At 50.1% G+C, this 24,918-nt stretch overlaps 1 protein-coding gene across 7 annotated transcripts in view; it reads right to left on the reverse strand.

The window, feature by feature from the left end:
- Window positions 1-2,119: 2,119 nt before the first annotated feature.
- Window positions 2,120-24,918, reverse strand: part of Prdm11 (PR/SET domain 11) — a 79,271-nt gene continuing 56,472 nt past the window's right edge. For 5 of the 7 annotated variants that reach the window (XM_076929305.1, XM_076929306.1, XM_034495366.2 and 2 more), the window contains 3 exons: window positions 16,959-17,146; window positions 12,025-12,636; window positions 2,120-10,986 (listed from right to left, as the gene is read on the reverse strand). In XM_076929305.1, the coding sequence (XP_076785420.1) occupies window positions 8,822-10,986; window positions 12,025-12,636; window positions 16,959-17,146 (2,965 nt within the window). In that variant the 3' untranslated portion in view covers window positions 2,120-8,821. Of the gene's footprint in view, window positions 10,987-12,024; window positions 12,637-16,958; window positions 17,147-21,248; window positions 23,334-24,918 lie in introns of those variants that run through there. The other 2 variants (XM_034495367.2, XM_076929309.1) reach the window with 2 other exon arrangements.

The raw sequence follows: 24,918 nt of genomic DNA on the forward strand, positions 1-24,918 counted from the left end.
ATCTCAGATTTGTAAAAGAGCAGTAGAAACAATTGTTGATTTTAAACAAAGACACAGACATGTCATGGGAGTGAGCACTCACAGAAGTCAAAGGGTTGTTGAGTAAAAAGCTCAGAGTGGAAAATTGTTGGCCAAAGAGGCCCCAGAGGCCCCAAAATAATGATGTCACTGCCACTGTTGTTAGTTGCATACCAGAACTGGGTAATGTGACCCTATGGATGAAGATAATGCACGATTATAAGATACAGAGAAATAAGGCTGGGATTGAAGATACACTCCCTTCTGGCTTGGTTTTATAATGTTGGAAGGTACAGTATAGTCTACTAGGGGACAATTGTCACCAACAACAAGCTGTGGACCCTGCAGCTACAGTATCATAATGCTAAGAAAGATGCGACTGTAGGGAGAATAGTGGCATGCACTGTTTAGGGTTCAACTAACAACTTCCTGATTAGGTTTAAGGCCTACACCACAAGAAGGAATTCAAGTCTGATACTGCAATCTAGGGCAAAAACCTGTGACTGAGCTGATGATAGTGGTACACGCCTTTAATCCCAGCACTCAGGAGGCAAAGGCAGACAGATCTCTGAGTTCGAGGCCAGCTTGATTTGCAGAGAGAATTCTAGGACAGCCAGAGCTACACAAAGAAACTCTGCCTCAAAAACAAACAAACAACAAAACCCTGTGGCTATAGAGGTCCCACATCCCTGTAGGGAAACAACTGTTGTTGTTTTTTGTTACATGAATGTGATATGGCTCTATCAAACTTCTCTCTAAGCATCTGTGCTAGGACCATCCATACAGCACCATTGTCAAGGGTAATTGGTCATAAAAGGATGTTTCCTTTACAAGTGATGGTAGGCTGCAAAGACTCATAACCACCAGTGAAGGGCCTGAGAACAAGAGGTTGTTGTGGCAGAATAGCCCAAGGCTTAGCTAAATCACCACTCTAAAGCTCAGAGAACACCACAGAGAGCAAAAGAACTGGAGGAAGAGGTAGAGTGTTGTGTAGCAACTTCCTCTGAATTGAAACAATGCATGAGGCTCATTAAGACTTGAGAGGTTCTAAAGAGAGGCTTCTTAAGACTCTGGAAATGAACAACTTGTAAGTCTCAGGAAGTCCCTGAAACTTAATCAGAGTTCTAAGGCCCCTCCCTCTCCAATGTTGTATAATTAGTAAGGGCAGGCTCTCCTACCTGTTGAGTTGATACCAACTGCCAAGAGATGGCCAGGGTTTCAGTTTTCATGAGATAACTCACCTTAGAATGGGCTTTTGGTAATGTAGCAGCCTTTCAGTCATCCATTGCTGTAAGTAAGCCCTCACCCATATTCCTCCAAGTAACCCCAATAAGCTCATTGGCCCACCAAGTTGAACTTTGGTAGCATCCTTACTTTGGTCTGCTATTGGTTCTATACCTGGATTGAGAAGACTTTGTTCACACTTCCCCAGAAATAGTGTCACACAACATCCACTTGGGGTGACCAGTGTCAAGGTGATGGCACTTCTGGGCTGAAAGAAAAATGTCTAATGCTAAGAAGGTAGAAGTAAGGAGACAGGAAAGACCAATGTGAGGAAGTTAGGGGCATAGGGACTGAGAGTGGAGGCCTCAGCATCTCAAGAGGAAAAACCTGTGCTTAGAGGTATTTGATTATATTGTCAATATTGACTATATCCCTGTCTGATTTCTTCCTCAAAAAATGTGAGACAAATCTTGCTTGTCACCTGCTGTCCCCAGTGCCATCAACAAGGTTCTAAGACTTTTCTAAGTGGGGATCAGGCCTGCACATGGAGAGCCACCAAAGGCAGATGAGCAGAAGAGCTGAAGCCAGTGGATCTGCAGGGTCTCTGGATGCTTCCCCACAGAGATTCTTGTGGAGCCAGTATTCATGGGGCAGGTGTTTTACGCGGTTTCAGTCACACCTTCTTTGGCCTGACTGACATGCTCAGGGGCTTCCTGCGAGAAGTGTACTGCAATAGGAAAATGAGACCACAGTGGGAGAAGGCAGGAACCAGCTAAAGAGGGCTTGTGTTCCTTCCAACCCCACACCTGAGCCCTTTGACAGGGTCTGCACGACTTACTGAGGCCTGACACAGAAGCAAGGAGCCAAGCTTGGTGTGTCAATTTAAATGCTTTTATTAATAATTTTCTTACATTACGAGGATAATGTGACAAAAGGAAAGACGCTGCATACAGATTATAAACCAGCATAGCTCTATTTGTATCCAGTGTTCTAGCCCCGACACACAGGTACTATAAAGCACAGTCTGCCAAATAATAACGTTGAGAATTGTTTTTAATAAAGAAAGTATTAACATATTAATATGTATGTGGTAATAGGCTCCTAGGAGTTCCTCCCACCCCCACTTTATTTTTCTTTTCTTTGTGATTGACATGAAAATGGTTCAGCAGCTTGGGGGTGGAGAGGAGGAGAGAGATCAGGGCTGAAAAAGACTACGGGATCTTCCGGAGAGGCCAGAAGGTAGATTGAGGGATACCCTAGGACAGCCTGGCCTTTGTCTTCTTGTGAGCAGTATTGTGAGCAGTTGCCCTCTCTGAATGGAGGCTGGTCCACTCGATGCCCTGTGGCATACTCTCTCTCTCTGAGGTACAGTGCATTGTGGGATTGCTACTGGGAATGCCTATCCCCTGGCCAAGCTCTGACTCACTGTAGCAGGAGGAAGGCTTGGGCCATTGGTCCTGGACTCTGCTGATCCAGGCACTAGAAGGTGTTCAGGCCAGTTGGCAGCTAGCTGTGGCTCAAGGAGGCGGGCATTGGCAGAGCAGACCTGGTCTTAACTGTGGTACAGGACTGGTCTGCTGTAGACTGAGGTCCGTTGGTAGGATGATGAGGAAGAGCAGGGGGAGACCTGCGAAGGCTCGGTATGGGAAATGAGTGTGTTTATGGAGCCCAAAGGCAGGCTGCTCTCAAGAGCAGGGAGGGCATCTGTCATCAGAACCCTTCTGCTTCCAGGAGAGAGGACATAGAGGATTCTGAGAGCAATAGGCTTCTGACTCCCATCTGGGCTGCACAAGCCCGCTGTCATGCTGACAGCTGACTGGACTCCCAGGGACCCTGGACATCCCCACCCAGCTTGAGGGGGGTGTTGCCTGGGGACAAGTTGAAGAAGATACCCTCCCCAGAAAGAGTTTGGGCATCTGGTCACAGAATGAGAACAGTGTTTGTGAACTAAACCTAAACCTGCTGTCACCGCGGAGGTGGGTTGGGCTGCTTGCTTGGTTGGTTTGGGAAGAGGGGACAACATTGTCCTGAGTACAGCCAGAAGCTGCGGCAGCTGTGCAGAGTCACGTGGGCAAAGGCCCTGCTCCTGAACTTGAGTTACCATTGAAAATGTCAGTGTGCAGATATATCTCTTCCACCAGGTGGGGCCTTTGGATGGGGAAAGGCTGCGCTACCTGAAGTTCACGCTGCCCTCCTCAACTCCCAGTGCTCTGGAGACAGTGGTTGAATGGGTGAAGGAGGCCAGGACTGCTGTCCGTCAGAGGCTTGACCTCCAGGGGGTAGGCGGAGGCATCTGGGGAATGGAGCTGACATTATTCTGAACAACTCTTTGTCCTGGGTGCCCCTTTCCTATTGTCATCATTGCCACTTACTCCTGATAGGGGCGGGTGTCGGGGAGTTTGTGCAGAGGTCCCTCCACCAGGGGTCAGGGACCAAGTCCAACCCCCCACTGCTAAGCAGCAATGACCGGCTAAGTGCAGGCTGGTGGTGGTGGGAGGTAGGGGTGCTGCAGTTGGAGCTCAGGGGTATCTCCTTTCAACCTCAGCCTTTGCTGGCAGGAAAGGAGAGAAAGTGCATGGAGAGAGCTTGAACCCAGCCACCCTCCTCTCCAACACCCCAAGAAAGATTGCCCCCCTCAGAGGCTAGCAACCCATTCTGATGAGCATTCCTACCTCCTCTCCAGAGCCCTGTCTCCTCCCCCTAGCCCAACCCAGCACCAGGCTTCCCCACCACCCTTCCAGCTCTATAGACTATTTTTATATCTATTTAAAACATAAAAATGTATAAATATATAGGATATTATTTATAGATATATAGACGTGATTTACTCTCTTACTCTGCATGTATACGTACTGTATATGTCCGTATATACAACTGATATGCCTTAGCATCAGTATGATACACTGCACATACCCCTGCCTCCATGCACAGCCTCCTGGGGAGACTGCATTGCATAGGTATTTCTAGGGTGATACCATTTGAAGGGATGGGGGAAGGGGAGAGAGCGCTAGATGAAAGAGGAGGGCCATACTATTTTCCTCTCCAAAGGGCACTTTTTCTCCCTCTCACTAACATGCAAAGATTACCTCAAAGACTCTTAAAATGACCCTGACTAACAGAGGACTAGAAAAGAGCACTCCTCTGAGTAGAAGGACCATGCACACCTGGCGCACTTCCTGCCTCAAGGATTGAAGGAACAGTCAGATTGGAATCCGGGGCAGTGTGTGAGGGAGTGATCCCACCTTAACTGCCAACTGTGCCTTCCTTTCCTCACTCTGGAGGCTCAGTCTCCCTGTTTCAGTTGCTAGCCCAGTCTGGCTGGGCTGCTTCTTAGAGGATATCCAGGGCATACATGAGCTTCAGTGAACCTGGGGCCTGTCCCCAAATGGGATGCATGGACCACGAAAATTAAAAAAACAAAAACAAAGCACAAATCTGGGTTAGAATTTAACCCAGACTATACACTGGAAACAGGTTGGGATGCCTTCCAAGGGGGCAGAAATTAAAACAAAGGAGTGTTCTGGAAGACAGGAAGTTAGACTTCAACCCATCTGGCCTCTCCTGGCCTCCATCAGCTCCAGGTGGGCAGCAATACGCTGCCAGTCCCTAAGCTCAGGCTGGGTAACATCTTAAATCCATTTCTTCCTCACTACGGCCATGCCTACCCTCTCCACACCTTCCCCCATCTCCTCCACCTCCAAACAAATGAAAGACATTTATAAGGTGCTTCAAGTCACTCCAAGGTCCTTGCTCAAAATCAAAGATCTGGTGTGAACAAGCCAAACAGAAACCTCAGCAAAATAACTCGGGCTGGGAACACACAGTCCGAGCAGAGGGCAGACGCTCTGGGGACCTCAGATTCAAGGCTCCTGGCAGGACTTGGCTACACAGGGTCCTGGAGCTCAGTGTGCTCTCGTTCCCCAGTGAGGATGGGGTGAGGCAGCTGGAGCTGGCATCATGAGATGCCACAAGCACACATTACAAAACACTCCTGATGCCTGCACTCTGCTGTCTCTGGAGGATTCTAACTGGGCAGGAGTGCCCACTGAGCTGAGTGGGCTACTCGGCTCAGTGGTCTGTTTTTACTTTGCTCAGGGGTACATTGTAACCATATGGTTCAGCAACATACCCGTTTGGCACAACTGCCACAAGCCTCAGTCTTCAACACTGCCTCACTTCCTACTCTCCCCAATGTGAGCCAATGAAAGCCACTGTCAGCTTGGAGAGAATAAGTCTCAGCCCCACAGATACATTTCACTCTATGCCCCTGACTATCAATTCTACTCCAGAGACTGAGTTACAGTCCCTGTACCATCAGAAATGACTGCATTTACACTCTAAGCTCTAACTCCCCACAGTCTGTTAAACTAAACAAGATATGAGGTGAGCCAGGCATATGGTTCTCTAGACAGACATGAAGCGTGGACCGACCCAAGCCCTTTTCCAAGGGAAGTGTGAGAATAAGCCCGATCACAGGGCATCACAAATGGAACTCACTGGGCAGAAGAGCCCAGGCCCTCCTAAGGAGCATCCAAGCTGACTGCAAGAGGTTCGCCCTTAGCAACCCCTAGTCATTCATTATCCCAAGACAAGATGTCCCATAAAGCTTCTGTCACAGCCCTTCTTGGCTGCATCCAGCATTGCCAGCACCCAGAGTTTCAGAGACCGAATGTAAGACACCAGAAGAGCTCAGTTTCTCAGTGGCTCTGAAGCAGAGACCATTGCAGCAGAGGACAGAGGTGGAGTTGGGTAGCCAGAGGACCAGGGAATGGATGACTTTGCAGCCACATGATGCTGCCAGAACAGCTCATTCTTCTAGGCCTCAAGGCAGGTCCACTGATCCTGGGTACCTTGAGGAGACTCAGGTAACGCTGGCTTGGCCTGGCAGAACCTGTCTCTGTGGCTGAGGACTTGAGTTCACTATACCCCCTTGGGAGGGAACGATCAGTACCAGTTTTACATGTCTGGCTTAGGGCCATCTAGGAGAGGCCCCCTTCCTGGGTGAGGAGGCCCCATGAGCTGGGAAGGAGAGGTGTAAGGCAACTGTTGGCAAGAAGGAAAGACCCAGGCCACTGTTTATGCCTGCAGGCTGCTCATGGGAGACCCGCCTTGCCAGCCATCCCTACTCTGAACCCACCTTGGCTCATTCAGTTTTCAATGAAAATGTCCCAGACCAAAGTCTGTGTCTGTGAGAGACGAGGTCCCAGGGCAGGAGTCCAGCAAGTGGAGACCTTGTGCTTCACAACAGCAGCCCATGTGGCTCCAGCTAGGCTTGGCCTGGGGTAGGAGGGGCAGCTGGAGAGACACAAGCTCAGTGTGGGCAAGGGGGCTGGCTAAGGCTGGGGAGTCCCAGGCCATTGAAAGGGGCTTTGAGTTTTCCTACCTAGTTCCTGCTAACTCTCCCTGCTCAGAGGGTGAGGAGTTAAGATGGGGACCAGAGTGAAAGATGAGGGGTGAAAGTCACCAGGCAGAGTGTATCAACTTGTTGAAGAAGGCAGCATAAGAGGCCTGGCAGTGGGACAGTTGGAAAGACCCAGCTTTTTGTTTTGTTTGTTCAGTTTTGTTTCTTGTTTTAACATGCTACATCATTGTTGAAAACAAAAACATTTCAAAAATAATATATAATATATATATAATATTTATATCATGAAAAGCTATCGGCTAGCAGCAATGATTCTAAAGTTATCTTAGCACCAAGACCATGGAGGCAAAGGGAGGATCTGAGGGAGGACGGACAGACTGCAGAACCAGGAAAGGGTAGCAACATGTTCAGTGTTAATGACATTTCCATGAGGCCTCAGAGGTGAGACGAACCCAGAAGGAAGGAAGCTACCACATAGTTGCAGGCCCAGCTGGGTAGGTTGAGGGCATGGAGGCCTTTACTTGTGGTTGAATCCCCAATACTCCACTAAAGGAGAAGGACAGTTCTCTGCAGAACTGACCATGGGCAAGTCCTTCAGATCTTCTTCCCTTCCTCAAAGACAACCCTGTATCCACATTCTGGGATCTGCACCGACCGCACAGATAGGATGTGGAAACTGGAAAGAAGTTTTTAACAGCTCATGCACATTTCTGAAAACTTTGCGAGGTATACTGGTAGATAAATGAACATTGGTCAGACTCCTCTAGTTTAAACCACTGTCTGCCCCCCTACGGGGAGAGGCAAGAGGCATTTCTAAAGCTTATATGTAGTTGCAAAATGTGTGTGTTTGTGCGCCCGTGGTGTGTGTGTATGTGTGTGTGTGTGTATGTGCAGGTATGTATATATGCTTGTACCTTGAGAATCCTGCCTCACTTCCTGTTTTCTCCTTTTCTATAGGACATCTCAGCTCTATTCAAAATAGGAAGAGTTTACAGACAGAAAACCACTGCCTGGCGTCCTGTGACCTTCCTGCAAGGCTGAGGAGCACATCATCGGCCTTTGCAAAACAACCTCTCCAGGCACTCTCGACTGAGTTCTGTGTAACCCAGGGCATGACTTGCATTGATAGATTCTGCCCTTGAACTAAAAAACAGCTGCTCCTTGATTATGAAAAGAAACACAAAATCTCACAACACATTCCATAATTATAAAGACAAAAAAATGTGAAAGTTGAATATACATTTTTCATTTTACCTGTTTTTAGCCAAAAACTTGTAGTCCTGTTGGAGTTTGGGTCTCTTTGTCTCCCCAACAGCCCAAGATCTGAATGGAAGTATATACTTTATCCTCAGTGAATGGAAGTATATACTTTATCCTCAGTGGCTGGAAAGAAGCAGGCATAGAGCCTACCCCTCCGTCTGCTCCCAAGATTTCAAGCTCAAGTGTGAAAAAAAAATTGCATTCAGTGTAACAGCTCATATCTTTAAACTCCAGAGACCCAAAGACCAGAACTGATAACCTACGTTTGGGAGAGGTGATACAGGGGAGCGGCAACACGGGTGGGGGGGAACGCAGTGGGCTCACAATTGAGGGAGACTGATGCATTTGTCGGTGGGTGGAATGAGGGAATGAATCAATCAGAAAATGAATAATGGAAGGTCTCCCAAGCTAAAGTCTGATGAGGAGAGAAAGACCAGCTAGTCCAGTCCAGAAATCCAATTCACCCCCATGGAAACCCAGATGTAATGTATCTGGACCAGAATGCCAATGAGGAGACCACAAAGGTTCTGGCCATAAAACCATATCAAAAAGGAGAAGGCAAGCACCCAACCCCCAGCCCTCGACCGACACATGAGAACAGAAACAGAACAAGCCACCTAAAAGTGACAAGAGGATCATCATTTAGCTTATGCCGCTTTGACTGTTCAGTGGGAACACGTGTGGCCCCAGAACACGCTTGTGTGAGTGAAGATGAGTTGCCGTGTAGGCTGCAGCTGCCAAGTGCGGAGACAAGAGTCAGTTGCCAACATTGCTCCTTTCTGAAAGCTGCCAGTGGCTTCTGGTGGACATAATTAACTTAGTTTTTAAAAAAATTTCAGTGTGTGTTTATATATATATATAATATAATATAATATATATTTATATAATATATCAAAGCTTATGAGTATAGATTAAAAAAATATTCACCGGCTTTGTGACCTCTGGAGTGCAGGTCCCCTACATGTCTGGGTAGAACTCAGAGCCATGGTCCACAACCTGCAGCACAGGCTTCTGCTCCAGGGCAGACATTCTACTGAGGACCTCGGCTGACAGTGTATAGCTGTTGCCAGACTTCTCTTCAAACCAACTGTCCAGGGCTCGCTTGGCATCAAAGTTGGCGATGGGCGGTCCATTCACAGCAATTGTCAACAGGTCACTGAGCTGCTCCAGGGTCAGGCGGGAGCGGTGGTTTTTGCGGACCCGCTGGAGGGCGCTTCGGCCTTTCTCACAGCAGGCAGTGGAGGTGGGGAGAACTTTAAGGACCTGAATGATCTTGTTCAAGAGCGGAAACCTCTGCTTGTATTTGCAGATGTGGTTGATGAGGTCTTTGAAACCATTTTTGGTGTAGTAATCAGCCTTGAGGTCTCTCCACTCCATCAGCAGGCTCCCCCGGGGGTCCATACCTTCACGGCACACATCCCGGGAGAAGGCAGGAATGGCTTCCAGGTGGTCAAAGATCTGAACCATGTCCTCCTTGCCGAAGCTCAGGAGCTCCTCGCTGTTCCTGGGCCAGGCGGCTAAGTCGAACACTTGGCAGGCCTTCACAAAGACCCGGCTTCGGGAGTCGAACCTCTGAGCCAGAATGACCTGTGTTTTCTGGCAGATCTTCTCCCTAATGGACTGGAACTTGGCCTCCGCCACCCTGAGGTTCTTCACGGCAATCCCATTGAAGCTCTCTCGGAAATTCTCCTCAAATTCCTGCAGGTACTCCCCCGGGGAGTCTGCAAGCCGGCTGATCTCCTGGATTGCCTCCTCAATCTTGTCATCCACCTGCGACACCAAGAGGTACTCACCCTGGAAGATGTAGGCCAGTCGTGACAGCACAGCAATCACGTCCAGCAGGAAGTAGATTAGCTTGATGGACTGGTAGTCCATGAGGAACTGCAGCAGGGCCAGGGCTATGGCTGAAGCATCGGCCCGCTGTGTCTGGCTGCTGACATCCTTCAGGTGGGCCACCACTTCCAGGTAGTCCTTGATAAGGGCGTTCAAGACATTCTGCTCACCAATGATCCACCTCACGGCCCGGATATCCCCCAGGAATTCAGTCTCCTCGCAGAGGGTGGAGGCCGTGGAGCGCAGCTCACACATGAGGCGTGGTGAGTAGCGGTAGAAGCTGAGGAGCTGCTTCAGGTTGTTCTCCAGCTCCTCCAGGCAGGGCAGCTCCTTCCCACTGATGGCATCCAGGATCTCCAGGTGGGGCCGGTGCACCATGAAGGGCAAGCACAGCAGCCATGGAAGCGTTTTGCGGATGGTCATGAACATGCTGGCACGCAAGCTGGCAGTGATATTGGCCCCGTCTACTCCCAAGCCCACAGTTGGCTTCTCATCCTGTAAGCGGATGCCCAGAGCAGCAAAGGCCCGGTCAAGGGCCTGGAGATAGCTTTCCGTGCTAGAGAAGCCTAGCTCCTGCAGGGATAGGAATTCTGTGGCTGGGGGTCCATCACTGCTGGTATACTGCACATAGACGGCCACCGTGTCAGCCAGAAGGTCGTCACTCTGCCCATCCAGGATGATGCTGAGGCAGGGAGACTGACGGATGCGCTCCACCAGGTCCTCTCTTAGTGCCCGGGCAATGTGATGGATAAGGATCTGGCAGTCCCCCTCATTCATATACTGGTCCACCACCTTGAGCTCGCACTTCCGCAGCAGCTCTGCCAGGGGCCGGAAGTCGAGGTAAGGTCTCCCCTCCAGCGCCAGGTGGTAGGCGGTGTTGAAGAGCAGGGTCATGTTGCGGCACATCTCCTCTGTCTTCTCCGGGTGCATGCGCAGCTTGTACAGCTGCAGGCATTTCTTGTGCAGGTTGCTCTGGCTGTGCAACTTGATGGTGTGGATCTTAAACTGCTTGGAGCCGATAATGAAGGCGGAAGTGCGTGAGGACTGCACGGTGTACTGGCGGCACACGTGGCACCACATCTCGTTGAGGGTCGGGGAGTACCGTAGGAACCAGAATTTTTTCAGCCACTCCTGCTTGAAGCGCCGGATGCGGCGTCCGGTGGCAGAGGACATCTTGGAGGGTTCATCGGTTGCCGTCATCACGTCGTTGGAGACAGATTCATCTGCAGAATCCACTTCCTGATCATCGTCCTCCATGATGGCGGGGCCGGAGACCATACTCTCTGAGGCTGGAAAAGAAGAGAGGAAGGAGAAATTCACATGGGCTGCTGACAACACAGATTCATCAAGGGACTCTGAGGGAGAGCAGGCCCCACAGAGATGGAAGCCCAGCCTGGAGGTGATTCAAGGGTAACCCTGCTCTCCACACTTGAGGTTCTCTCCCTATGAGTTGCCCATAGTGATCTTGGACACTGTTCATTATGCTCCAAGCTGCCTGCACCTGAGCTCAGACTTGACTTATGGGTGCTTCTGGGGTGGAATGTTCTAGAAGAGGCAGAATGTTTGATGTCACACATTCAGGTGACACTGGAGGACCTGGCACTGTAATGCCCACCTATATGGTCAGAGTAAGCATGTGGCTCTTAACTGAGGTCAGCCTGGATACTGAGGCAAACTGTGGCTGTTATGTCCACCCCACCCCACTCTGAGGGCAGCTGAGAAAGAAAGCCTGAGGGAAACAACCCGGCTTAGCTGCAGATCTGCACAGAATCGACCCCCCAGTTCTTCCTTGGTCCAACAACTTGAAGAGATCCAGGCAGCCAGCAAAAAAGGACAGTCACACAGCTGTCAGCCCCAGGTTCTCTGGTTCCTCATCCTTCTAGAACTCCAGGCTGGGAACCAAGCATCATGTGGGTAGGACAGAGTCTGGAGGAAGTGGACAAGGCTGTGCTCCTGGCCTGAGTTTGAAGAAGCTGTAAAAGCTCCCAGCACACACCCTGTTCAGGACTGGGGAGAGAGAAGTTGGGTCAGGGGACAACAATGGGACCCCGCCCCAAGAGAAAACAACAGGTCAAGAACACAGCACACAGCCCTCCTGTGATGGGACGTATTTTATTGACAAGGAGGATACAGGTTGCCACATGCAATGCCCTCCCAGAGCTTCAAGCCAGCCTGCCTCTGGCACCTGAAGGTTCCCACCCCAAGAGGTGGCTGCGACAGAGACCTCTGGGCCACCCTCTTCACAACGAGAGCGCGCGGGGGTGGGGGGGGAGGGGGGACACTACACACTCTTCCCTTTAACAGCAACTCCATCCTCAGCAACTTACCTGCAGGATCTGAGAACTCTGGGAGCTCCAGTACCTGCGGTGGCAGAATGGGGGGCTCGGGCAGCTTTCCAGACTTAAGCATATCTAGCTCCGCCTGCAACTCCCGCACTTTCTTTTTCAGGCGAATGCAGTTAGGGCAAAAGGACGAGGTGGGCAGCTCATGGGGGTCAGATGCCAGAGAGGCCTCAGCGGGACTGTCGGCCTTGAATGATGTAGGCTCCTCCTCTTCATCTTCCAGTGGGCCCAGCTCCTTGGCCACCCTTTGTGGGATCTTCCAGTCCCCTTCCCCTTGGGTCCTGCAGATGCCTTGTGTCAGGGCAGCTCTACCATAGTCATCGTCCTGGTACTTGGGGACTTTCCGGATGACCAGGGAGGTGCTCAGGGCCAGCTGGCGGGCTTCCACGTTAGCAGACTCTAGTGAGGCTTCTAGCACATCCTTGAAGATGAGGTCTATTTTCTTCTTCTTGGCCTGAGGGTGTATGTCCCCCTCATCAAAGCTGCGCTTGTAAGGACTTCTGCCCTGCTTCAACACAGAGAACTGAGTGGAACTCCTTAGGTCTTCTGGGTTATCCAGGGCTTGCTCAGCCTTCTCTCTCTGCAACCTCTTCTCTCCTAGGAAGGAAAACCAGGGTGTGAGGATGTGGGGAAAAGCCCCAAATGGGAGAAATCGACAGGGAACAGTGTGGGTCTTCTGCTAGGGAATTGCCTGACACATCCCCCTGGTTCTGACCATCTGGGTCAGGTAAGACCCAAATGGAGAGAAGATTGGATCATGGGGACTAGAGTCACAGGACCTTTACAAAAGGGATCTGAAGAAGCCTCACATGGATAAACGCTACCCTTGTGAGTTGGCATATGTCCGAAGGTGAGAATAAAAAGAAGCGACCATCCTACGGTGATGGGCTTCCATACTGTGACCCCAGGAGACAGCCTCTCACTCTGTCGGATAATGCAACAGCTTTCAGAGCTGAGTAGATATCCGCCCACCATGAGACAAGCTGTCCTCCAGACCTAGAACTGCATGGTGGTTTGCCCCACCTTCCTCGATGCTCGTGGGTCTGGAGAGCTGAGGGAAACAGCCACCCTACAGTTGCTGCCTCTCCATTCTCCCAGCGGTGTAAAGACAGGGAATACAAAAAGGAGGATAGTTGAAAGTCCTGTGGTTCTCAGTCATGGCTAAGGTTAAAAACAGAAGCAGGGGAGGCTTGGGAAAGATTCCTAAACACACCAAAGCATCAGCCTCCTCCAAGATAAAGGCAAGGTGGCCTCAAGACCCAAAGTGTTCTCAGGAACAGCTGTTTCCCCACCCGACAAAAGATGCCTCTTTTCTTCATTTTTAATTACCTTGAAATGTTGGTGAGATCACCAATAGTAAGCTATTTTAGATTCTTTAACGAGGCCAGCTGAATAGCACAGACTGCTACAGAAGTATGCCCAGGGGGAGACATGCTGAGGAGAGTTGTCTCAGCTTTCGGAAGGTTCTGCCAGCAGCCTGTGGTGCTGGGCTATCTCAAAGACCTCCTGAACTGGTCAGGGTCAGGGTCCTGGTGCTGCAACCTTGAGCCTCTGTTCAGTGTCCAGACTTCTGTGGAAGGATTTCATAGGCCCTGGGTGAAGGTCAGGAGGCTCCATGACCTTCCCAGCTGCTTCCCTCATGTCTCCAGGCTCCCACAGAAAACAGCACAGCAGGGTTTAAGCCACTCAGGTCCCTATTCTGTCCTCACAGGAGCTGCTTAAGTAATAACTTCATCCTAGTTACTAGCATATAGTACACAGACATGTGCAGACAAAACACCCATATACATAAAATACATAAATACAATTACATTTTAAAAATGTAATGCAATGTGTTTGTGTCACAGAGCAGGTGGGGTGCTCACCAAACTGAATCTTTGAAAAATCAAGGGTGCCCTTTCACCTTCTCATGGACTCCTCAGACATCAGATAGCTGAGGATGCTGGGAAGTCAGGTTGGTAGTCATAGAAGACTCTCATTGTCTCTGTAATCAAAGATAAAGTCATCCAATTTTTCAAGGATAAGCAGGAAAGCCTTCAGAACATGTGGCTTCCATATAAAATCTCTGGTCCACAGATGACCTTTAATAAAGGTCACCATGAATTCTGTTCCAAATCCTCCATGACATTCATGGATAAAACCAAAGAAAAATTTTAAAAATCCCCACACAAATCACACAGATCACTTAAGTGTGTTGACTCTTATCGTTCAAAGATAACCACAAAGGAATAAATGCCATTCTCTCCAGAAGCTCTGGGCCCCAAACAACATTCTTCCATAAAAACGACAATAAGTATGATCTAGTTAAGCAACCTCTGATCATGAAGATGCCCTGCTCTCTAAAAGCAAGATGCAGTGGTGCCCATCAGTGGTCCCAGTGCTTGGGAGGTAGAGACAGGAGGCTCTGGAGTTCAAAGCCAGCCTCAGCTTCATATGGAATTCAAGGCCAGCCTGAGATACACGAGATCGTGTCTCACAAAGGGGGTTAAGGACTGGGAGATAGCTCAGCAGGTAAAGTGTTTGCTTTGCAAGTATGAGGACTTGAGTTTCAGATTCCAGAACTCATGTTATAAAAAAAAAAAAAAAGAAAGAAAGAAAAAGAAGAAAAAAGCTATGTGTAGTGGTAGGCACTTGTAACCCCAGTGCTGGGAAGGTGGATACAGGTGGATCCCCGAGGTGCACTGGTCAGCCAGCCTAGCACATTTGGCAGTTCCAGGTCTATGAGAGTTGTCTCAAAAGCGAAGTGATTCCTGAGGAATGACACTTGAGGTTGATCTATATACACATGTACCTGCATTTGAACACACATACATATACACACATCCACACATATACATACATATATATACACATATATACACACACACACATATACACAAAGACAGACAGACAGACAGACAGACAGACAGACAGACACACACACACACACACACACGCACACACACACACACAGTGCTAATATATCTGTAACACCTTAAGTGACCAGGCAATGGGGACCTTCCTCATAGGCTATCCAAGACACATTTAAAGGGTCAGGACTCTGTACCTAACATCTAACATGCATCTATCAGCTGCCAAGCCCCATGGTCACTTTCAAGGACCACTTCCATCACAGCTCCAGCTGGGCCCACTGTGGTTGCTGGTTTCCTCCTGCAGCCTACAATCCAGCCTGGTCATGGACAGATGCCTTCCTCCTGAATCTTCCAAGGCTTGCTTTCTCTCTTTTCAAGCCTCCTGTGAGTCTTCACTTCCCCAAAGTCACTTCTCTCTCTGAGCTGTCCCTAGGCCCCAGGTCTTCCTGAGGATGATGCAGGTTGAGGTGCTTTGGAGAAGGCACAGGAAGATATGTTCCAGAAGAATCAAAGATGCGGGGCAAGAGATGAAATCGGTGCCACAGCAGATGTGACCTTTCTTGGTTCCCTTTTCTTTGGGTAGAAACCCCCTGGCTGCTTTCATTCACTTCTGCTTTTATCAATGCAACTGAGGCCCACCAAACACTTATGGAAATTCTGAGGTCCACAGAACCCTTCTGGAGTTTCAGGAAGAGGCCAAACAATAGCCACCCTTCATCCCAGAAGCATGCCATCCCAAAGAAACCAGCATGGGCCAAGTTCAGCTCCAAAGGAGTCAGGAGATGAGTTTACCCACAGGTCTCTCAGCTCTCTGGCAATTGCCAGATGCTTTTGACTAAACCAGATGGCTTCTGGGCACCCCAAGGCCTGTTCTGTTTTGTCTTCCAAGTCATCTTCACCTCAGTGAGTCACCTGCTCTCATCTCCTCTGCTCATCTTCTAAACAAGCTATCTCCAGTGAAGAGGTTAAGAAGATGACATAGAAGACCTTGGGCATGGCTCTGCCTCTGAAGACCAAATGAACCCTGGGTGTGTGAATGTACAGCTTCTGTGCAAAGATGGCTCTCTCAAAAAAAGGACCTGGGTGCACCTGTGTACCCTGGCCAGGTTAAGAATGGCATCTACAGCTGGAGAGCCAGAGGCAGGGAGTGAGCCAAACTCCTTTTAAATGAGGCATTCCAGTGGAGCTTGGATGGACAGCCAACCCACTAGGGTCTCCCAGCCTAAGGCCATCTTCTCATGTCCACTAGTCTTCTTCTGGTAGAAACCATTCCTTCATGCTGTGGCTGCCAGGAACAAGATCAACAATACCAAGGCTGGCTTGGTCTGGTGGCCACTGTTGGATAAAACTTAGATCCGAGCTTCAGATGCCTCAAGTTGTAAAGCTAGCTCTGGCCTCATTAGTCATGTGACCCTGGGTAAGCCACTGCATTTCTGTAGTGCTCGGTTTGGACATTTGTACAATGATGGAGCTGAGGCCACAAAAATCACCAGACTAGAATTTGACAACCAAGGACTTAGTGACGGTCAAGGTAGAGATTGCATCAACAGTAGTAAGCACATTGCTCCATGGAGTCTCAGAGAATCGTGGAAGATTAGTTCTCATTACCTTGATTCCATGACAAAGTGCAGGAAACCCAGTTAGCACACAGGAAGTTATCTACTGAGGTACTGAGTGAGACGTGTCTTTTCATCAGTTAGACTTGGGGTAACAGAATTGGTGTTCATTCAACTGATTCATTTGGCTGAGATTTGCTGATCTCTCAGGACTGCCTTCTAGAGAAGACAATTCCCTGGGGTGGCCACTTGTTCTCTGTGTTGAGGTCTTGCCTGTCCTGGCTCTTTGCACTGTTGGATACTGCATTCCTCAATGGTTTGCTTGGAAGGTTCGCAGAGGAGCTTTCTGGGCTTTTGTGGTTCAGAGTGGGCGTGGTCTTGGGCCTGTAGGCATGACCCTAGCTTTGTGGGCGTGTCCCTTCACAATCAGTACTGACCTAGACTTGTGGACTTAGCCTTGTGGGCGTGTCCCTGGCCCTGAGGGCATGCTCCTTCCCATGCCTATACTCACCCCGGGCCAGGTTGCGGTGGATGGTTTCCTGGGACATGCTATGCAGGCGCTTCATGTAGTCCTCGCTGTACCAGACCCGCAGCCGCTCTCCTGGCCGGATGTCTCGGCATGCCCGGAAGTAGATGCGCTCGCTGTGCTGGAATGCCAGGAGGTTCTGCTCCCTCTCCTCCCGGGAAATGACCACGTACCTGGTGGGGAGGGGACAGGTGAGAACCATGGGCCACACCTGGTTGAGTGCCTCCAGTGCAGGGGACAAGGGGTTAAGACATGTGGGCACATAAGGAGAGCTGCTGCCTCACCTAGAGACAGCTAACTAGAGCTGCTTCTCCTACCTACATCTGTATTCTGCATCATATTAACACATTCGCTGGACCTTAAGAATCTGTTTATCTGAGACCAGAAGTGATATCTGCCCTGCCAACCTTGAGGATCACAGTCAACACCAGACTCAACAGCAGGTGGCTGGCTATCCCTTCCCCTCTTCATGACTTAAAAAAAAAAAAGCAAAAAACAAACAAAAAAAACCCTTACTTTAATATTTTGTGTGTAGGGGTGTTTTGCCTGCACTTATGTCTATGTATGTACTATATGAATAGAGCTCTCCCAGAGACCAGAAGAGGACGTCAGATCCCCTGATAGTGGAGTTACAGGTGGTTGTGAGCTACCATCTGAGTGTGGGGAATCAAACCTGAGGTCTATGAAAGAGCGGTCAGTGCTCTTAAGCACTGAGCCATGCACGCTCCGGCTCCATGTTCACTGACATTTAACCTCAGGCCTTTGATGGCAATTAGGGCAGGGAGAAGCTCTGGGCTGTTTCCATATTTTGCTAGGCTTAGCAGAAATCACCGATCCTCTAAGAGTGACCAATGGTAGCTCAGGGTCAGAGCGGTATCTTTACAGTTGGTCCAATGAGAACAAAGGGGGAAGGGAAACGAGAAACAGCAACAGAAAGGCCCAGAGAGGCCGAGAAACGTGTCCAGTGACACAGCTAACAATGCAGCTTTGTGGTCTATCCTTCCCTGAGCTACAATTCATGGCTTCCATGTAGACATGGAATGCACCGACTCGGCAATGCCCAAGACGTCAGCGAATCCACACCCTTTAGCCAGTTTCCTTCAGATGACACTTCCAACATCCTGGTACTACCTTGCCCAACTCCAAAACAGTGCGGCTGAGATGCAAAGTGAGACAGGTTGGAGCCAAAGCCATGTACACTGTGCTCTAACAGTGGTCTCCCAGCAGAATAACATGAAGTAAACACCCATGTGTTTACCCATGACAACCATCACCTTGGGTGGATAGCCTCTGGAATTGTCTGTACCTTCCAGATTTCCTCGGTGAAGTTTGTGCTGCTTCTCTCATCCAAAAGGCAAAGAGAAAACATTCACACAGATGTCAGTTCCTCTGCAAGGTGACAATGGGGGCTGGCAGCTCCAAGAACTTACACTGGAGACCACTCCACCCCAGGGCAGTGCCTGCAGTCTTTATATCCCCCCTGGTCTTATCTGGACAGGTCCCTGCAGAATCAGCTTGACTTAGCCTTAGAGGAGGCTGGCACCTTACAAACACATCCCCTGAAGCCCAGGAAACAATCCATTCTGGCGACAGAAGATATCATAGGCCGAGGGAGAAGACACAAGCAGTGGGAGAGCAAACACCAAGCTCCTCCAATCTGGACAAGAGCAATGTTGCTTACAGCCCTGGGTCAGACGTCTTGCCCAGGACCTCAGCCTCAGCTGAGTCCTGTGTCCCCATCGGTATCTTACATGAGCATCAGAGAGCCCCCCTGACCCCACCCCCGAGCTGTGAAAATCTCATGCAGATCTCTATGCACCTAGCCACAACATTGTTAGCAAAGGCAAAAAAGACAGACCCCAAGACTGCAGAAGTCATGCTCAGCCTCATCTCTCTACTCAAAGGAACAGCCTCACCTCCAATCCTGACATCCTCTTGCCTGTACAAACTAATTTCAGGTTTCCAATTTAGCAAAGGTCTAGGACTGATGTCCAGAACCAACCAGCTTAATGGTCAGCAGGGCACAGAATGAATGTAGCTTCAAGCTTTTCTGTTCCAGACATATCCAGAAGAAAGAAATCCCATTCATGTGTTCTCTTGAGAACCACGGCTTCACAGAATACATAAGAGAACCTTCTCCCTTTCCCTTTTTGGTTTCTGGCCAGCCATCAAATACTAAATGCCAGAGACAAAAGTAAACGAGGAAAGAGTCACTATCAAGGTTTGTTGATTCAAAATAGCAATGTCTGGAATGGGTCTAAACATTTCAAACAATTTGTATCCATTTCCTTTCAATCCTTTCGCCCCCAGTGCCCCCCCTCCCCAGTGTCGTTCTACCTAACAAGAGCAGCATTTAGAAAGAGCATCCTCAGTCTTCATACAGATCACAAAGTATTTCCAGCATCAGACTAAAATGTGGTGAGCATCTTGTATTTGCTTGTTTTAAAACTTGCTTTTGAAATGAGATACATATGGCAACTGTGGGTGAATCACACCCACCCAGTTCCACGACAAGACATGTTTATGTGACAGAACTTTCAAGAGAAAGTTAACTGCATCCAGCTAAAACTCAGGACCCATCACCTCTAATTAGGTCCCTTCCCTTGACAGTGGTAACAATGGCTTGGCACATTCTTGGAATCCTTGCGAAATACTGTCCTGTGTCATAAGGCCAAGGACCCCACAGTTTCCAGGAACTGTCTTCTCCTTGTAGTCAAGCTCAATTGTCTACAAGGGGGTCTGAGTTCCCAGCTCACACTCCCTTGTTGGGAAAACACAGCAGAGTGGGAAATGCCGGGCCCAGGCTGTCCTGTAGAGACTGAGTTCATGTCTGGCAGTTCAGACTCAGGCACCCTAGAAGTAATTGAAAGGTGACTGACAGTGGTGGAGAGTACAGGGGTCCTGGACTGAATCTTTCCAGAAGATAACATATTGTTTTGAGTTGTGTCTCCTTGCTGGCCTTGGGTGCTGGACAGATAAGCACAGGGAGACAATTCTCAGGCCTCACCCACTGGGTCTTATCAAGTGTACCATATTTTCTAGCTGGGTCAGGAAATGACTACAGGTTCCGACTCAAGAAAGAAAATGGCCCACGGAGACGTCCGCTTTGTTTAATGGGACCAACACAAGCCTGTCTTGGCCAACACAGCTTTCCGGGAAGACAGAAATGGAAAGACTGGGCAAGAAGCTGGGCTCTGTGATGTCACTGGATTAGGTCTCTGGCATTCAGGCAGTTGCCCAGCCTCTGTAAAACATCGCCCCCATATGCTATCGGCTTCCTTTCAAGGCTTCCTTTTTGAAAGCTGAGACAGGCTCCCCATTCATTTCTTCTTCCTATTTCTTCTTCCTCACACTCTCACCAAGACACCAAAATGGAAATCATTTCCATCTCAAACTGACCACTGTCCCTGGACTCTGACCTTGTTTCTGGTATACAGCCCTTAATTTGGCCTCTTCTTCCCCAACACCAGAAATAGAGGCCAACAGTCTCACAGACCTTGGGTATCAGAGGAGACCCAGGCCAGCTGCATGGGATCTCTGGATCCTGCAAACTGCAAACTTAATTTCCATGATCTTGCATTTTGGTCAGGAACTTAAGAGAAAGGTCTGGATCCCAAAGCCAAAGGTAGCTAAGAACTACTCAGAAAGGACATTACAGACTACTGTTTGGGGATTCCTGCCGCAGGGAAGCTCTCCACGACTTGAGGTAAGCCAGGCTGACGACAGGTCAGAAGATAGCTCTGTGGTGGGGCACACTCCAGTGAATGCAAGAGGAAGCCACTCTGGTTCCTCTGAGGAGGCTTGGTAGGCAGGGCCTTGCCTTTCACAGGCAGCTACCAAGATCAGTGGAAATATAGCCACTAGAGAGGTGTGTCCCAGGATGGTCCCTCATGGACAGCCAGGAGCCTCTCAAGTCTCCAGCCAGAAACTATTTAGCTCCCTGGAAACTGCAACACTTTTGGGGAGCATAAGGTTAAATTTACTTTTGATGTGCAGGAAGAAAAGAAAAAAAAAAAAAAAAAAAAGGTTGATCTAGCAGCCATGGATGCTCAGCTGCTTTTGGCCTACAATCCACTGCCTTTCCTTTGGAGGGCCAAGCATGGGGTTGGTCATGCCCATGGAGAGTTTATGGAATCCAGAATATGAAAGGACCACAGAGACCTCTTCCCCACCCTTTCCATTAGGCATCTAATCCCTGCTCTGGAGGCTCCTGGGGTTTCCTTGGGATATGAAGAAAGAGAATACACACCAAAAAAAAAGATCCTGGAGCCTGGCTGTGTTCAAAGTGTGATATCTGATTCATTTTATTGCCATCTTAACAAAATTATTTGAGAAGGCCATCTTGGGTTCCAGCATGGACGGGCAAGGCAATTCCAGGCACCAGGCTATTACTGGACAAGGCAGTATGCAGTTGGATGGGGCAGGAACCCCCAAAGAACCACAAAGTGGGGCAATGGAGCCCTGGGCCCAAGGACATGGCAGATGCCATCCGTCCATCATTTCATGTTGGACAAAGCACGGTGCATGTTTATAAACAGCTCTAGCAACAGCCTCAGTGGGCACTGGGTCCAGTAGGCTTCCAGGTCCACTTAGTTTCTTAGGGAGAAAAGGAGGGCGTGAAAGGTCTGCTGGGGTCAGCCTTGGACCAGGGAGTGAGGTCAAAGCTGCACCTAGGTCAGAGTGAAGTCTTTGGCTTAGTTTCTCCTCCCTGACTCAAAGAACCCAGCTCCCTGACCATGCCCCTTAAACAAAACACAAAGCTAGAAGTATGTATGGCTAAGTGAACATACAGCCCAAGCAAGCAGAGGCAAGGCATGCTGGGAGGTAGACCGGACACAGCCTCATGGTCTCTGGCCTTATTAGGAACCAGTGAGTGGACAGTATGCCTGCTGACTCCTGAGGCCTGGGCCCGGGACCTCTCCACCATTGCTATGAGACTCAAGGCCATCACAGGCTGGCAGATTCGTGTCCACTCTGTTTTTACTCCCTCTTCCAACTGTAGAAACTGAGGCAGAGCTTAAATGAGGATCAAGATCCCCATCTATTAGTACTCCAGGTCTGGCCTCTTGAAGAAAGCTGGCCAGGTCCCCACTACATGGCTGTGTCATTTCTGAACCCTGAGATGCATGACAATGATTGGAATAACCAGATCAGTGATTGTAAAGACTGGCTTGGCCACCTCCTCACTGTTCAGAAAGCTCCCTGAGATGGCCTGCCACGTGCAGGCGTGGGGAAAAGCTTACAGTATTCTAAGAATGCAAGATCATCTCTTCCCGGACACCTCCCGCATCGGCACGCCCCATTCTCCTTCCCCCCACAAAAGGCAAGCACAGCAGCTGAGCAACGCGGGGCAAGCGCAGGGCCAAGGCTGGGCCCCACCCACCCAGCTGAGCCAGCCCCGCCCACCCACAGGCCGCACCACCTGGAAAGGGCAGAATCAGGACCTGAGAGGTCAGCTCTGCTGCAGCCCTGAGTTGGAAGCAAGACTCTGTTGGATGCTGCCCCCTGCCCCAGCAAGGCCTGCTCCATAGGATACAGGATACAGGCCACGAGGAGAGCAACCTTCTAGGCCAAGCAAGCATTCAAGCAGGCAGCTTTTCTTGTGTCTTGAGCATCTTCCTGAGATAAGGGGGTGATGGGCCTGTATACCCGCTCTGTTAAAGCACAGAAAGCTGGACTGCACCAGGTGAAGAGATGACAGTGCCCCAGGGTCATCAGTCTTGTTTTTGGACACAAGAGACTGCCCCATCTCAAGGCCAGACACCACTGGCATTGCTTCTCCTTATGCAAACCGGCCAGGTTAGAAATTGTGCTTTCTCTTCCGAGACCTGGTAGTCCGTGTTGGGGCTGGTTCTGGGGGAGCTAGTGTAGGGTCCGGCAGGGGTGCCTGAGCCTGGAAAGTGTAGTCAATGGGGGCCACCCCTTCTGGCCCACGCTGAGATGCCTGAACTGCATCTCGGATCTTCATAAGCGTCTCACACATCTGACCAACACGGCTGTTTAGCTCAGCCATAGCCTGGCTGATGACATGCATGCTGTCGGCCATGTCTTGGTGCACAGTCACCAGCTCCTGGCAGAATTTCTGGAACATTTCAGTCTGATGGGCATGGGCATGCAGGAGATGCCAGTCCAGGGCCATGGTGGGTGAGCTGGGATGTGGCTCTGGGGTCCTGCGGGCCTGGGCCTGGAGTGAGGGATGGGGCAGGACCTCTGGCTTAGGGCCCAACATCTTGGACTGGTCTGAGGAAGATGAACAGAGTATCGTGGACCTGGCCAGGGGGGCCTCTTCCTCTGGAAGACGCAGTGGAGGCATCTGAAGAGGCTGCCGTGAGGGTCCAGGAGCTTCCTCGTCTCCATCATCTTGGAGCAGACAAGGAGAGAAGGACAGGTGATTACAAAAGGGCAGAAAGGGCAGCCCCAGTCACAGGCTCACCTCTGAAAACTCCCTACTGCCCACCCCTCAGCCTACACTGGCACCACATACAGAGAAATGCCAGCTTCTAACTCCCTGGGGTGTGTAGGTCCAACACTGGAAGAAGGTGAGTAGGAACTGGTTCCTTTCTTCCCACAGAGACAGCTACACTCCACGAAAAGAGTCCAGCAAAGGAGACTCCAGCTTCAGTGGCAGCCATGCCAGTCTAAAGGCTCATGACACTGATAGTGTCATTCCATTTCACTACCTTCAAAGGAACAATAATGATTGCTCTGCTGAACCCCTGGGGCCCCGGCTGGGATCTTAGTGGGGCCTCCCAGACCCTACAGTGTATTGCAGAGCTGAAAGCACTACCCTGTGAGAGGTTCTAATCTGCTCTCTTGTAAGCACCAATCTCCACAAGGGAAGGACTTTCAAAGTTGCTTGAGGCCACCTTGTGGCCTTGCTGGAATCCTAACAAACCACAACAGGGAGATGCCAAGTGGCTGCAGATGAGAGGGAAGGGCTGGTGCAGGGTTCAGCAGGATTATGTGGGGCAAGCCCTGTTTTTCCCTGAGGTGGGCTGTGAGATCAGGCACATCATGGACCACCCATGAGTGCTCGATCACACAGGTCCAGGGTCTCCTGATGCTGGCACAGTGGGAGCCTACTGCTTTCTAAGCATGCTCCATAAGCAGCAGCCATCCTCGAGAGATGCCAGAAAGGGCAGGGAGGAGCACTCTGAGCTTCCATTACCCCCTTTCCAAGCCCTCAGGCCACTACAGCCCCAGCCAGGCTAAGACTTGTGACTATTAATAGATTTGGGGGCTCCTGTAGCCCATGCTACCTCTGCTAACCTCATCATCTTTGATCTCTAGGAGACAGAGGGGTGAACAGGGCAGGATTCAGGAAATAAGCTTTTCCGGATGCTGCCCGCCCTGAGGCTTCAGCAAACCCTGGCAGGTCCAGGCTCAAGTCTGGTTCTGATGTCTCAGGGCCACCACCACTTTCTGGAAGATTGTTTGCCTCAGCTGGCTAACAAGGAAGTCTGCCTCATCATGAACACTCTTTTCTACTCCTGAGGCTGACTTTGTGAGTGGCCACCTGTCAGAGACCTCAGCCAGACAGGAAATAAACAGATCCCTGTGGCAAAGGGCCAGTGAGGAAGTTAGACTCGGTGAACCACTTTCCCGCTGGCTGAATGCTGGGCCCCACAGCTTCCTTGGATCCTCCTGCCCTGCTCACAGGACTCCATTGAGAGTAGCAGATGAGGAAGTGTGTGTGTGTGTGTGTGTGTGTGTGTGTGTGTGTGTGTATAGTAGTGGGGGGAAGGGGGAGTTCTTCAGGGATGGATTCTGATGGCTCCCCCTTCCGGTGAACACAGCTAGACAGGCTAAAGTCCCAGGAAGCAAGAAGGTGGGATACTCAGGGAAACAGAATGGGTGGGGTGGGGGTGGGGGAGCCAGAGGAGAACAGGGAGGAGCCAGCCAGTTTCAGGTGAGCACCAAGAAGCAGGAACCAAAGAGAAGTAGA

Source organism: Arvicanthis niloticus, chromosome 2, assembly GCF_011762505.2.
Source record: "Arvicanthis niloticus isolate mArvNil1 chromosome 2, mArvNil1.pat.X, whole genome shotgun sequence".
Taxonomy (NCBI): domain Eukaryota; kingdom Metazoa; phylum Chordata; class Mammalia; order Rodentia; family Muridae; genus Arvicanthis; species Arvicanthis niloticus.